This window comes from Alligator sinensis, unplaced genomic scaffold (assembly GCF_000455745.1).
Source record: "Alligator sinensis unplaced genomic scaffold, ASM45574v1 scaffold846_1, whole genome shotgun sequence".
Taxonomy (NCBI): Eukaryota; Metazoa; Chordata; order Crocodylia; family Alligatoridae; genus Alligator; species Alligator sinensis.
This window is the reverse complement of record NW_005842230.1, coordinates 1,586,891-1,602,259: the sequence shown is the minus strand read 5'-3', so window position 1 is coordinate 1,602,259 and position 15,369 is coordinate 1,586,891. Positions and strand designations below refer to the sequence as shown.

Genomic DNA, 15,369 nt, shown 5'->3' with positions numbered 1-15,369 from the left:
CTTCAAGTGGCTGATCCCTGTCTGGCTCCTCTCTGTCCCCTGCTAGCCCAGGGGATTAGCTACTCCTCACTCTTATCCATCTCATGGTCTGAGGAGTGGTGTGGCACACTACTACCCCTTTTGGAAATTCTGGGTCTGCCTCAAACTGCTAAGGATGATTCACTTGTCAAAAAACACATGGGAAATTGGTGTGCTGATAGTACTTGCAGGAAGTTGCTCTCAGCTGACTGTAGGGGTCGAGATGGAGCCTAAAGGAAAAGGTAGTCCTTTAAATATGTACATAGGGCCTCTTAAGTCAAGACCAGCACCTTGAATTGCACCCAGAATACTGTTTGAAGTTACTGCAGACTCTGGAGCATTGGGTGATTTATGCAGGTGTCAGCTTATCCCCATGAGAAGATGGGACACTGCATTTTGCACCAGTTGCAACTACCAGATGGTCCATATGTAGAACACGTTGCAGTAGCCTACCCTTGAGGCTACAAAAACATGTATGATGGTGGCCATATGAGAATCTGAAAGAAGGGGTTGTAGCCTTCTTGCTAGATAGACTTGGTTAAAGGTGCTTCTAGCCACTGCTGCTGCTTGAAGATCCAGGTGCAGTGAAGGATCCAGGAGCACACCAAGGCTGCAAACCTGAGAGACAAGGAGAGGCAAGTTCCATCACAGATGGTCCCAGTCTCCCCCTGTCCTTCCCTCTCCCCCACAGTTATGAGGTGTGTCCACCACCGGCCTCACTGTCTTGTCTGGATTCAGCTTCAATTAGTTCATTCTAATGGAATCCCAATTGCAGCCAGGCACCAGGTAAGGACTGAGACTGCAGAGCCTTGGTCAGATAAGACAAAAAGAAAGCTGGCTGGGGTGTCAGCACAGTAGACAGCCTCTTGAAGAATAAGGGCTGGACAGTCACAGACTTAAGAATATTTGGCATGCTGTCCTCCTGAAGTGAAGCATTGACAACCCCTGCCAGCAGTGGCCCCACTCTCTCCTGCCTGCCTTTTACCAGCTATTGTAGTACTACAGTCATCAAATATTGGTTTTGCACCTAATCATTAGATAATTAAAACAAATCTAAAAAAATTATTAATAAAACATATCTGTTGATTCTAATGTTCTCTTCAACCATAGGAAGAAGGCAAGGTTCAGATAACTTATTTTCCTGCTGGGGGTACAATTGACTTAATGTATTTCCCATACTATGGAAAAAAGCTGCATGTAAGTAACTGATCCTTCTATTTTGTGTATTGTTACCACATTTTTAGATTGGTTCGTTTTATAGTGTTCAGGTTTGGAATTTACAGTGAAGTATACATGTATAATATTCCATATGCAGATATTTTATGCAACTTGGTAAGACCTTGGGTTCAATTTTTCCAGGCACAGGTGAATAACTTGAGCTTTATTACCTTAAGATGATAAGCCGTGTTTTTTTTCTAATGTAATTTCAGTGTACTCACTGTACTCAATGTACAGTGTACTTGCTGTTTTTACTAGGCATCCTTTGGACATAAAAGCAGGTATTCCACATAGGCCAGCTTACCTTTTTTAATAATTAGTAACTAGTTACTGCCATTGTGCCCATTTACAGTATAGTTAATAACTGTGTTAAACTTAAGTCTTTGGTTTACATCTCAGCTTGTACATTGTTTTAACTTAGATTGGTTCAGCACATACATTTTCTATTTATTCTGTCCCTTGAAGCACTGTGAGAGCTGCGTAGATATTTTTGCATAATTTGCTGATATGCTGTTTCATACTAAATGTACACAGACAAACATAGTTACAGTTTTGGAAATGCTGCTGTGTAGACTCAGTGAACAGGCTTATTTAAAAGGAACCCACTTTTTGAATGATTACAACATTTTAGTTAAAAGCTGTAGGGCCATAGGGTTTTCCCTTTAGAAATCTGTCTCAATTCCTTCCATAAACTCACCAACCTCCAGTTTAAAACTAGTTAGGATGTTTTCTGTACTGATGTTGGTGGGCCGTTCCAGAATCCCCTGTGGTTAGAAACCTGATTACCAACCTAAAATTATTTTTGGTTGGTTTGTACTTTTAAGAAGCTGTACTTACGGAGTACAATATTTTGCTAGCCTTAATAAGCCAAGTTCTCCTATAATGTCCATTCACCTGATCACCCTACTAGCCCTTCTGTGCCCTTACTTCTGCCTGAGTTCATGTATCTTGAACAGTGGAGAAGCAGAAGTGGATGTGGTATTTCATCTAAGGCCCTTCCAATACTACTTCTGGTGGCATTATTAGTATTTCCCCATCTCTGCTTGAAATGCTTTGACAAATGCATCCTAAGATTGTAGCTATGAAAATAGCAAATTTGTCAGTGTGGTGGTTCATGTCATTATGTAATCAACTGGTACACCCAGGTCCTTCTCCTTTATTATTTCCAACTTTTGAGCTCCCACTTTACAGTAAAAATCAATGGTGGTTCTAAATATATGGCTTTGCATTTCATACTACTGAATTTCATCCTGTTCTTATTCTAGTCTTTAAGGTCAGTCAGTTCTTTTCTGTAAGATGCATCAATCCTCACATCTGCTGATTAAATTTCCCAGCTTTGTACCATCAAGTTAATTAACGTGTTCTTTTTTTGTACCAACTGAATTAAAACACCACTAGTATCCTGCCTCTGCCCAATAAGCACAACCTGTTTTTTGTGCCTTGCATTGGTTTCTTGCCCACCTTACATTTCTAATAGTCATATTTTTTTCCAATCTAACTACAACTTTCTGTGTGGTACTAGTTTACTTGTTGTCATATGTATTAGATTTACTGCTCTGATCTGCTGGTGGGGCAGCTCCCCTGCAGCTCTTTCCAAGCTGTGTGCCTTGATTGCCTGATTGGGGCATGGGGCTGGGACCTGCTCCTGACAGGGACAGTCCCTGGGCTGCCCAGGTAAGTCTGCATGTGCAGCCTGGAGCTGGCTAGGGACTGCCCAAAATGGGACAGTCCCCAGCCACCTCCAGGCTGCATGTGCAGACTTACCTGGGCAGCCCAGGGCTAGCTGGAACTGTCCTGGTCATGGGCAGCAGGTCCCAGCCAGCTCCAGGCTAGATGGGGAACTCTTCTTGTGCAGGGAGCTCCCAGCCCCCACTCTGTGCTCATGGAGCAGGGGCTGGGAGAGTGTTTAGAATAGAAAATTAGAGTTGGAAAGGACCTCAAAAGGCACGGGGTTTTCCACTGGGGCTTTGTCTAGCTCTGCCTTATAAACCTCAAAAAGATGGAGATTCCACTGCCTCACTAGGTAACCTGTTCCAGTGCTTCCTCACCCTCATAGTGAGAGGTTTTTCCTAATATCCAACCTAAACCTCCCCTGCTGCCACTTGAGACCATTGCTCTCTTTTCTGTCATCTGTCACCACTGAGAACAGTCTAGTTCCATCCTTTTTGAAACCCCCATTCAGGTAGTTAAGGGCTGCTATCAAATCCTCTGTCTGTCTTCTCTTCTGCCAACTAAATAAACCTAGTTCTCTCTGCCTCTCCGCATAAGTCATATGCCCCAGCCTCTGAACCATTTTCATTGCCCTCTGCTAGACTCTCTCCAACTTGTCTGCACCCTTTCTATAGTGGGGAGGTAACCATCTCTCCCAGTCTCCACTCCTTGATTGCAGAACAGGGGCTGCGAGCTCCATGCTGCTGGGGTCAGGGGACATTGTCCCCATCTGGGTTTCTGTGGTGGAGCCCACCCTGGCAGCAGGCAGCTCCCAGGGGCAGGGAACACTCTCCTGCCCCCAGCTGCCCGGTGGACCGGGAGCAAATATGCTCCCTTTTGGCCTTCTATGCGTGCTGTACTGCGCAGTAATTTCTCCTGAGTAAACTTTCTATTTGTATTTACAGCTAGCACATTTACTGAATTTATTAGAGCAAATTGCTGTGCATTGAGCATCTACATGTGTAGATAGTGATGCTTACTGTGCAGTAATTTGATCTAATCTTGAGAAACACGCATACACAAGACTTTCCCACTGTTTGCTAGATTTAGCTGCAGAATTTGTTGCGGTAATTGAGTTGGTAGTCTTCCTCAGGCCACCACCTTTTAAGGGATTAATTGCTTTGCAGACTTCTAAAAATGTATTTCTGTACCTCCTAACTACCCACCTTTTTGAAAGTGTCTTAAGTTGTTCACCCAAAAATGGATGCACTCGGCTACTAGTAACTTCTGAAATAACCAACGTGGATCTATATAAGCACTGATAACAGCATGTGTGTAAAATATGGGTTTATTAAACTGACCCTAAAGCTATTAAAATCAGTTTTTTGCTAGGCAAATCTATAACAAATCTTAAAACTATTCTCTGAAAGTTGTATATATGCTACTTAATAGTTCCAGATTTGCAATTTGATTTGCAGTATGATTTTAGTGCAACTAAAAATAATCCAACTAAAAAATAATATTGCAATATTTCTTCCCGTATTTTAACTTTGACAGTAGGAATTGATTAAATTATAGCTTCTCTAAAGAATAACCAATGTAAAGTCAGAAGGGACCAATGTAAAGTCAGCACCTTTGGGAGGATTCTACCAAAAACTAGCTTACTGATTCTTTGGAAAGAATGATTGCTAGTTAATAAGTTCCTGAAGTCAAAGTCTAAAAAATGTAAATGTTAGCTCCACCATAGGCCTTCAAGCATACCATTGAAAAATTAATAAGACTAATGGATGTACATAAAGAAAAGCTGAAGGACAAAGGGGAAACTGTTGCTACATTCAAGTTTTAAGAAGCTACTTTTTAAAGAAGTATCTATCTCTTTAAGAAAAATAGACTTTAGATGCAAGTGAAGCAAATATAATTTTTTTTGAGTTTACACAGAGGCTTAGATTTTCAAAGACATAGAAGACAGAAAAGCTTATCCTATTCATTCTGTAGAAACAGGTACCTAATTCCCATTTGCCCCTTCAAAATCTTCTCTGTTACTTTTTATGCAGAATTAGTCAGTTGATCATTAGCCGGAAGAACTTAAACCAAATTATCTCATTCTTATACAAATCGTAACTGAATTACTTGGCATAAGTTTTGTAGAATTTGGTCCCTCTTGTTTGGTCCAATACTTTAGTTGGTGGAATGGTATTGTAATCTTAATTGTTATGTTTGGCGATGAGCTTAGCATCTAAAACCTGTTTTTCCCCATCTCTCTGTTTACCAGGCTCATTATCTACAGCCACTAGTGGCTGTTCAGCTAGCAATTAACTCCAACAGTACCAAAGAAGAAATAACAATTGAGTGTAAGATCCTGGGCTCACCCAATTTAAAAAATGAAGATGACCGTGACAAGTTTCTGGGACGAATTTCCTTCAAAGTTCAGATGTCTGAATAGCAGTCAGAAAATCACCATAAAGTAAATATTATGTTGTCTGTCTGGGTTTTTTAGTTTGTTTGTTTTTTTTTGTTTTTTGTTGGTTGGTTGGTTGGGTGTGTTTTTGGTTTTGTTTTTTCTATCAGCAGGACCTGCCATTTTAGGATTTAAGATCACCTTGAAGAATTTTGGGGTGGCATGTGGCATTCAGGGTAGCATAATAATGTGCTTCCAAACTGCATTTAAAATCCCACGTAAAATAACTGTAGTCCAGGCTTCTGTTTGCCTCATTGAACCAGTGTACAGACCATACTTATGCCATATTAGGAACCTGTAAATAGCTAATTCCAAACATGTAATAACGGTGGTCTTTCTCCTATTTTAAAATATGGTTTTATCCCCAAGTGAGTGTCTCAAGCTTATGTGCTATGCTATGTAAATATTGTACTGATTTAACACTGGTTTAACTGTCATATATGAATGCTGACACACGTTTAGGGATAAGTAATAAGAATAAATGGTATCTGACCAAGATAAAGAAAAGAAAACCACAAAACTTTGCAAGAATTGTGTGTATGTATGTGGAAATGCCTTAAGTTCTGTATTGGGTGGGTGGGGGGAATGGAAATAAAGTGGATTTTAAAAGTGTTGGTTTGGATTTTTGAAATTATTTAAGTGCTCAACTAGTCTGTCTTGTGCTGTCACTGTGCAGGTATTGTGTATACATGTAATATTTGGTCTTCTAGTTGAGGAATTGAATCTCACCATATTGTTAGTTGCTTGCAGTATGTGGAGCACATATAAAACCTAGACAATGTCATTTTAAAACTTTTAGTTCAAAACTATCTGTATGAAACAATTTCTTTTAAAATTGTTAATGGCGTAGTGTCCTGGTAACAGTTGTACTTCAGAGCTGCTTGAAAGAAATGGTCTCATTGTAAGAGTAGGTTTTACTTTTCCAATAAAAATTTTAAATTCCCCAAGGGGAAGAACTTTAGATTAAAAATAAAATGAGAATTGTCTTGATTAAACATTCCTTTATTTAATTTATGCTTTGTTTCCTTGCATCATTTCTGCCACTTCTGGTATTTTCTTCCTCATTGAGTTTTGTGCATGCTTTCTCATCCATCTTTTGAGAAACTTGCTTTTGCCCACCTTCCTACCTTAAAACTGCCCAACAGTTTGTAAATAGACCAGCTTTTCTCAACATGGCTGCTTATGCTAAAGCAGTTTGCAGCCGTTTAGACTTCTGATTAATTCCAAATGCTGTAGTCTTTCTGATGCATGATCAGTGCTACTTTCCCCTAATTGTTTTTGTAGGCTTTAATCATGGAACAGTTCAGTCTGAACTAGAAGAGATTTCTATACTTGGTCAATGAGCATTAGGCAACAGAATTCCCAGATTCCGTCTATGGTGAACACTGCTCAGCCATGGATGGATAAATAGGGGCTAAGAAATTGCTTGTCATGGTTTCTGGGGACTGCTGTAGTCTCAGGCACACTAGGAAATGCTGCTTTTTTTTTTTTTTTTTTAATGTTGTCAATTCTTGCCTGCCTTTGCCCTGGCAGATGTATACAACTGAAGAGTAGAAGAACAAATGTAAGCCAAGGGTGATGGGTATCTGTTCAGATGCATTTAAAAAAAAGGGCTCTGGTGAGTTTGAGGGTGGGGGAGGGGGAATACTACAGACAATAACTGTTGGAGAGGAAAAAATAGTGAGATTAGACATGAAAGGCTCTGTTTACAGCCACTGTAACCAAATCCTTTCTTGAACCAAGAATGCTTCAGTTACACAATTCATCTTACGTTGAATAGCTCTGAAAACCACTGGCAAAATATTTCTCCTGCTCTGGTAGCTAGTTCTTGTATAGAGCAGTGATGCCCAAACTTTTTTGCACATGTGCCACAAGCTAATCTCTTCCAAGTTAAGTGCTGTTCTGATCTCTGCCTCCCAGAAATGTACCTGATACAGCTTTCGCTGTGATGCCAGAATGGATGCAGGAGGGCTCAAGCTTCCAGCTGTGTGAAGCAGGGGCTGGATGCTGCTGAGAGGAAGTGTTACTACCAAGAGCTGAACTGATTCTTCCCTGGTTCTCAACCTGCCCTCCCCACTTTATATGATGAGTTGAGGACCTAAACCCTAATTTGGCAGTGGCTGCAGGGCTAAGGACTGATTAATCTGGCTCTTGGCTGTGACCTTTGACACCTTTTCAGCAGTATCCTTCACCCTCTGCCCTAGGCAGCTGGAGGCTTTAAGCCCCCTGCCTCCGTTCCAGTACTTCCTTTTACTGAGTGTCAGAGGCTCCTATGCCACACAGTAGCTACCCATGCCACTTTGGGGGTGGCCAACCCACAGCATGCTCCAAATGTAGAAGGATGATAGTGTGTTACTTGTTGAAGTGAACTATCTTTTTTCCTACAGCACTCTGCTTCCACAAGAGCACAAGATACCAAATTAACAGGCAATGAATTGGAGTTGTTAAAGGAATGCCTTTTGTATACCCACTATCTAATGTAGCAGAAATTGAAATGTATGCTGGGAAAGAGGCAGAGGACTGAAGGAAAAGAGAGAACAATTTGTGATTGCAGTTAAAACCCACCCTGACTTCTCCCTGGAAAATCACTTAACTTTTTCACGGGTAGCCAGAACCAGCTGATGGTTTACTTTGTGCACTTTAAGGCCCCCAAGTGTCTCTTTTCCCTCTTCCCCGCCCCCCCCAATCTCTAGTTGTATAGAGCAGGATCAGAGCCTAACTTTCAGATTGTGCACCCTCCCTTTCCTGCTTAACCACAAGCTGAAACCCTACATGCTGCTAAAAACTGGTCTGCATGGTAGATGTATGAGTTTGAAAAGACCTAACACCAGTCTCCAAATGAAATGGGAGAAACAGCAGCTAGCAGACAGCAAAATTGCTTAAAGAAAGTTTAGTGGAACATCAAGACCAGTGAAAAGAGGAGAATATTGTTAACACCTGTGGAGAGAAGAACTATGAGCTGTTAAGTCAATTGACTCCCCTTTCCCTTTGCTGTCTAAATAGAAATGCCACTGTTTCTGGGTGGAACAGTAATCAGTAGAGGTGTTTGTATTCCAGGCAGAAAATCAGCTTCCCTACCCCAGTCTTGGGAGATGACTCTTTTTTTTTTTCCTGGGGAAAAGGTACATGTGATAACAAAATGCAGTAGGCTATTCATGGATTAAGTTAGGCTTTCAAAGTCAGTGCATTCTTTGGATGATCTCAGTCTTAATATCTTATCTTCATTTTTAGCTGCAAATTGAGAGCAGTTATACCTGCTTCTGTCATGGGATTGTGAAAATATATTCATTAATATTTCTGTGGCTTTCTGATATTTGATAAGTGACATAATTTTCCCCTGTGTTTTATTAATACTTGCATTCTTCAGCCCAGAGTTTGGCTGATGAGCAGTAAATGAGAACTGAAGAGAATAAAAAGAAGTACTAAATTCAATATTCACTCAGTGAGTATATTCCTTTCAGTTACTGCATCAGGCAGGAATTCTATAGGAAAACGTTTAATCATATAATTAAAGACAATATTACAATACATTAATATTGGGTTTCTAAATCAGTGTTGTACAGCAGCTGAGTGTTTGACGTTTCCTAACTATCAAGTATTTGACTTTGCAGTCTCAATACTTTTTAAAATAACAAGTATGTAGTTCAAGGGCTGTTCCCCATAGTCAAAACTTATTTTTATCAATTGGCCAGTTTTGTTTAAGCACTTCATTGTGGCTTAAAAAAATTGGAAAAAAGTTAATAAATATTTGGACATTTAATATTGATTCCAAAATGAGATTATTAATTTAGCCTACAAAAATTGAGTCTAGGGAAGAGGGGGGCCTCATTTTAGAAGTTGAATTAGTTGACTTTATTCCATTTGGCTAAAAATGTTAGTTTGATTTCTCTTTGCCTTCAATAATCAGCAAGCACAACATCTATACTGTAATGTATGTTCTTCTGCTTCTGTAATTTTTTTACTTGTGCAAGCATTTTATTCTTTACAATTGAGTCACATTCCTCAGTAAATTTCTTATAGTAGCCTTTCTGTCAGTACTAGGAGCAGGTTAGTGGAAAACTCCCACCCCTTGCCCTTGCTTCTAGCAGATCCTGATTGCTCGCTATCTTCAGCAACATTCTTTATTCTTTCAAGTTGGCAATACTTAAGACGTGTCAAAAACAGTGCAAAATCAGTGATAGTCCACTGGTGGTCTACACACAGTCACTGATCTTCTCTATGGCAATACAGTCATATTTAGTCTATCCTAAAATTACTACCTTTTTTTACTGCAATATCTTCTGAACAAGGGGCCAGCAGGGAAATGCATGCTCAGGGGCAACCAGCACGGGTTCATCAGCGGTAGGTCATGTCAGACCAACCTGGTGGCCTTCTACGATCAGGTCACTAAATCATTGGATGCAGGGATAGCAGTGGATATAGTCTTCCTGGACTTCCGGAAGGCTTTCGACACTGTCTCTCACCCCGTTCTCATTAGGAAACTGGGGGACTATGGCGTAGACACCCACACAGTCCAATGGGTCGCCACTGGCTAGAGTGCCGCACCCGGAGCGTGGTAGTGGATGGGTCCTTCTCGGCCTGGAAGGACGTGGGCAGTGGGGTCCCGCAGGGCTCGGTCCTCGGCCCCGCCCTGTTCAACATCTTCATCAGTGATTTGGATGAGGGGGTGCAAAGCACCCTGTTCAAATTTGCTGATGACACCAAGATGTGGGGGGATGTGGGCACAATAGAAGGGAGCAACAGGCTACAGTCGGACCTTGACATGTTACAAGGATGGGCAGAGGAGAACAGGATGGGGTTCAACACAGACAAGTGCAAGGTGATGCACCTGGGGAGGAACAATCGGCACCATACCTATAGGCTGGGGAAATCCCCTCTTGTCACCACGGAGGTGGAAAAGGATCTTGGAGTCATTATTGACTCCAAGATGAACATGGCTAGGCAGTGTGGGGAGGCGGCTAGGAAGGCCAACTGTACCTTGTCGTGCATCCACAGATGCATTTCAAGCAGGACCAAGGAGGTGATCCCCCCCCTCTATGCGGCACTGGTCAGGCCGCAGCTGGAGTACTGCATCCAGTTCTGGGAGCCGCACTTTAAGAGGGATGTGGACAGCATCGAGAGGGTCCAGAGGAGGGCCACTCGCATGATCAAGGGACAGCAGGGCAGGTCCTATGAGGAAAGGTTACGGGACCTGAACCTGTTCAGCCTCCAGAAGAGAAGGCTGAGGGGGGATCTTGTGGCCTGCTATAAACTAGTCAGGGGGGATCAACAGGCACTGGGGGAGTCCCTGTCCCCCCGGGCACCGCCAGGAGTGACCAGGAATAACGGTCACAAGCTGGCGGAGGGAAGGTTTAAGTTGGACATCAGGAGGCGCTACTTCACGGTCAGGGCGGCTAGGGTCTGGAACCAGCTTCCAAGTGAGGTGGTGCAGGCCCCCACCCTGGGGGTTTTTAAGAGGAGGTTAGATGACCATCTTGCTGGGGTCGTTTGCCCCCAGTACTCTTTCCTGCCATGGCAGGGGGTCGGACTAGATGATCTGCCCAGGTCCCTTCCGACCCTAGAAACTATGAAACTATCTCATTTATTGTAGGGGTGCCCATCAATGAAAATTCTATTTGTTTAGGGTATACATGTGCTGTTAGAAGCAGTGTTTCAAACTTTTGGATTCTCAAAGTATGAAAAAGACTTGAAACAACTGCTTTTTGTTGCCTTTTAAGCTTTAGCAAGCCAGATCCTGACCCCTACTCTGCCTCTTTGCGTCACTCAGGTGGAATGAGAGGCTGGAAACTTCTCAAACTTATCTTTGCAGCAGTAGGAAAATGGTCTGGGGACTGCTCAGGGAACAGAGAAATCCAGTTTTGTCTGCTACTTTTATGCTGCATCTTAAACTGGTACACATGAGGGTTGAGCTATCTTTGATTAACAGTGAACTGTTTGGAGAAAAAAAAAAAGCCAAAATTTTTTTTAAGGTGTCTTAACTATGCAGCAGTTTTTTCAGTCTTCAGAGAGAGTGATACAGGGCTATCTTTTCTTAGGTTATTGCTCTTTTGGTTTCACCTTCAAGTCTGAAATGGACCCAGAAAGCTTGTCAATATCTATTACTCTCACAGAAGGCAATAAAAGTTGAGAGTTCTCCAAACCTTACCTCACTCAGCATTTTGTAGGTTCAGGCTGATTAGTAATTGTCAGCAAGAAATAAAAGCATGTTTTTTCCCTCTTGGCTAGCCTGATTATTTATGGTTCTTTATTCTTTAGTTTTTAAGCGTCAGAGGGAAAGCTGAAATACTTAATTGTGTACATGATATTCGATATAACTTCTGAATAGTTGATGTCAGGGGTAGCTTTCATTTCGTAGTCATTTAGAGGCGGTATTAGGGACTCAGTTTGGGGTCAAATGAACTATTTGAAAGGATGGTTGCAAGAGTGGGTCTGACCCAATTGAAAGAATGTTAAAATATCCAGTTCTATATTCTAGATGGCTAATGAAGTTGTATGTACTATGGAAGGATGAGAGTATGAAAACTGAATGTGATGTGGTAAGTTTTTGAACAAACATTCAACTTTGTTCTGTGACTTGTGAGCATGGAAGTGTTCTTCTGGGTTTTTTTTTTTCTTCTGATTAAAGGGAGTTCCTGTGGTGATAATTTCTCTAATATTTATTGTACCTAACAAGGTCTTTCACAAACCTGCTGTGACTGTTGATTCTGACTCAGCAGCTGCCATTATACTGAAATTCCTAATTGAAAACAGGATAGAAACAAAAACCCACATATCCAACATGGTTAATATTTAAAGTGGTTAACATTAGTGGCTGCTTGGATACAGCTCGCCCAACATCTGTATAGATTGGACGCTTTAGTAGGGCTTTTTTGGCGCTTGTATCTAATAGCTGATTGAATCGTCTTTAGCTAAAAGCATCAAAAAATACTGCTGAAGTCCCCGATCTATACAGGTGCTGCAGAACTGGGTCGAAGTAACGCACTTCTTTTGGTAAAGTGGTTTTTGGTTTTGTGTTTTTAGCATCTGCCAGTAGTACTAAATTGCAAATATTCTTTCAGATGTGGAAAGGGAACAGGTTAAATGTTAAGACCTTTTCTGTAACTGCGTTTTTAGCCATTGGGTTGGCTGTACTGTTGCAAATCCTTTCCTGTTTACCTATAGCTTACATTGGTTTTAGAACTCCATTATTCCATTCTAACTGAAAAAGGAACCCTATGAAGAATGGACACTTTCTCATAGTACTAAAAAAGAGTATAAGGATTACAGGGTCATGCTGTGAGAAAATTAGGAAATCTAAGGCACAATGTGAGGACTGGCAAGGGACATAAAAGCAATAAAAAGGGATTCTACAAGTATGTCAAAAGTAAAAGGAAGACCAGAGAGACCATAGGTCCCTTGCGGAATGCAGAAGGCAATTTAGTTGTGGATGATTTGGAGGAGGCTGAAGTATTTGGTGCCTTTTTATTTCAGTTTTCACAAATAGGGACAGCTACCAGGTGATGGATGCAGTTAGCAACAAAGATAGGAAAGGAGACAAACAGCCTACAGTAATGGCAGAATAGGTCAGGGATTGTTTAGAGAAGCTAGATGATTTCAAATCAGCAGGGCTGGATGGGATGGACCCAAGGGTACTGAAGGATTGGCTGAGGTAATTTATAAGCCTTTAGCTATCCTCTGAGAACTTGGTGGAGGTTATGTGCAGCCCTAGATGACTGGTAAAGGGTCAGTATAGTTCCCATCTTTAAGAAGGAGGATTCAGGGAACTACAGACCAGTCAGCCTGGCCTTGTTACCTGGAAAGATCATAAAGCAACTTATCGAAGAATCTATTGTGAAGCACCTAGAGGAGAACAAGTTGGTCAGGAATGGCCAGTATTGATTTGCTGAGCGCAAGTTGTGCCTGACCAGCTTGCTTTTCTTCTGTGATAAGGTGACAGGCTCTGTGAATGAGGGGAGAGCAGTGCAGTATATCTTGACTTTAGTAGGACTGTTGACATGGTGCCTCACAATGTTTTCATTAACAAACTAAGCAAATACAGGGTAGATTAATGACAGTACTGTAAAGTGAATATATAACTGGTTGGAACTTCATACTCAATGAGTAGGGATCTACCTAAATCATGCTGGAAGTGTACTGCACAGCAGCTCCTTCTAATGTTGCTTTTTTTGCTGTGTGCCCCCTGCCTACTGCTGATAGGTGGAGGGGCCCCAGCAGCCCTGCCTCTTGCTGCTTGCTCCTGATTGGCTGAGAGGCAAAAACTGCCGGTTTAAATATGCCACAGCAACTACCTCCCAGCTGACCAGCAGCGAGTGATGTGGCTGCTGGAGCTTCTCTCCCTGTCAGCAATGGAGGGAGCACCTGGTGAAAAAAACAAGATTAAAGGAGCAGCTTCATAGCACATTTCATATACAATTTAGGTAGATCCTTATCAATGAGTTGTCCTCAATGGCTCTCTGTCTAGTGGAGAAGAGGTTCCCTAGGGGTCTGTCCTGGGTCCGGTATTGTTTATTATCTTCATTAATGATTTATACAATGGGATTGAGCACATGTTCAGGTAATCCACAGATGACGCCGAATTGGGTGGAGTTGCAGATACTCTGGAGAGTAGGGCTAGGATCCAGAATAATAGATGTAAGCCTATCATTCTGGAATGATTGAAGATAATCTGGATAGGCTGAAGAAGTGGTCCACAATCGATCTGATGAGATTCAATAAGGACAGATGTGAAGTCCTGTACTTAGGCTTCATTTTTGCATACAATTATTCTGTCCTGGGGAATGAGTGCCTATGTTGTAGTTCTGCAGAGAAGGACCTGGGGATATGGTAGACCATAAGCTGAATGTGAGGTAAGTGTGATGCTGTGTGTGTGTGTGTGTGTGTGTGTGTGTGTGTGTGTGTGTGTACATAATCACACACAGATTTCAAGTAATAGCATGTTACATAATAGGGGAGAGAGAGAGACAAACAGAAATGCTGTTATGACTAAGCCATAATGAGAACTTTCTTTGGAATCTCTGTTGGACGGGAGTGGGCCAAATTTGGCCCACAGGCCATATCTGGGAGCCTGAGGAGGGTGGGTTGTGTCCCACGCTGCTCCGCTCTGCCACAGCTGGGCCCAGGCTAGGCTGCCCAGCATGCATCGTGCAGACTCCTTCCCTACCTCCTCCCCACCTGTCTTCCAGTTGGCACTGCAGCTGCACAGTTCTGGCACTGCAGCTGCTGGCAGCTGGACCTGTGCAGGATGGTGATGCAGTGTGCTGAATAGCCATCCTGCCTGCCCACCTACTGCAATGAACTGGTGCTGCTGTAGTGCCAGAAAGAGGTGAGTTTACCTCTGACTTTCCTGGTGCGGCATGGTGGCAGCAGTTCATCATGGCGAGCAGGTGGGCGGGATGGCTACTCAGCCCCATCCTGTGTGGGTCCGGCTGCCAGCAGTTGCTCTGCCATAACTGAATGTGCAATGCCAACAGATAGCTGGGTGGGGGAGAGGATGTGTGGTGCAGAGGAGTCTGTGTGCTGCCTAGCCAAGTCTGACCCTGGCTGCAGAAGAGCGGAGCAGTACAGGGTGCAGCCCTCCTTCAGGCTCCAAGTGGTAGCTGACAGGCTGGATAGGATTAATTAGCATCTCTTTGTGCCCCCCCTGCCAACAGTTCACCAATACTCCGTTAAGTGGCCCTCCAGCCCAAATAATTGCCCACCTCTTCTCTAGGATAATGAGCCCTTTTTGGAATCATATGATGTATGCTTCCTTTGTATTTTGACCATTACTCACTGAGCCAGAATCCTCTGCTTAGTCTCTCACAGGTGCCATATTATTCCTATTTACATGGACTCAAAAATAACCAGGCTTTCTGAATTGAAGAAGAGGTATTCTTTATTTTCAAGTCTAATTGCATATCAACACACAATTGTATAGCACATAGAAAAGCCTGGGGGCTGTGTAATATTAACTATAAAAAATAAATAATGGGTATTATGCTGACTGGACTTTGGGATAACTGAGAGCAAGAGGAAGCTTGGGGAGA

The 15,369-nt window shown here is 42.4% G+C and overlaps 1 protein-coding gene across 1 annotated transcript in view; it reads left to right on the top strand.

Annotated features, from left to right (window-relative positions):
• Positions 1-5,956, top strand: part of ATP1B3 (ATPase Na+/K+ transporting subunit beta 3) — a 44,372-nt gene extending 38,416 nt beyond the window's left edge. Inside the window, exons 6-7 of the mRNA XM_006027278.3 lie at positions 1,129-1,215; positions 5,159-5,956. Of these exons, the coding sequence (XP_006027340.2) occupies positions 1,129-1,215; positions 5,159-5,329 (258 nt within the window). The 3' untranslated portion in view covers positions 5,330-5,956. The remainder of the gene's footprint in view (positions 1-1,128; positions 1,216-5,158) is intronic.
• Positions 5,957-15,369: the final 9,413 nt, after the last annotated feature.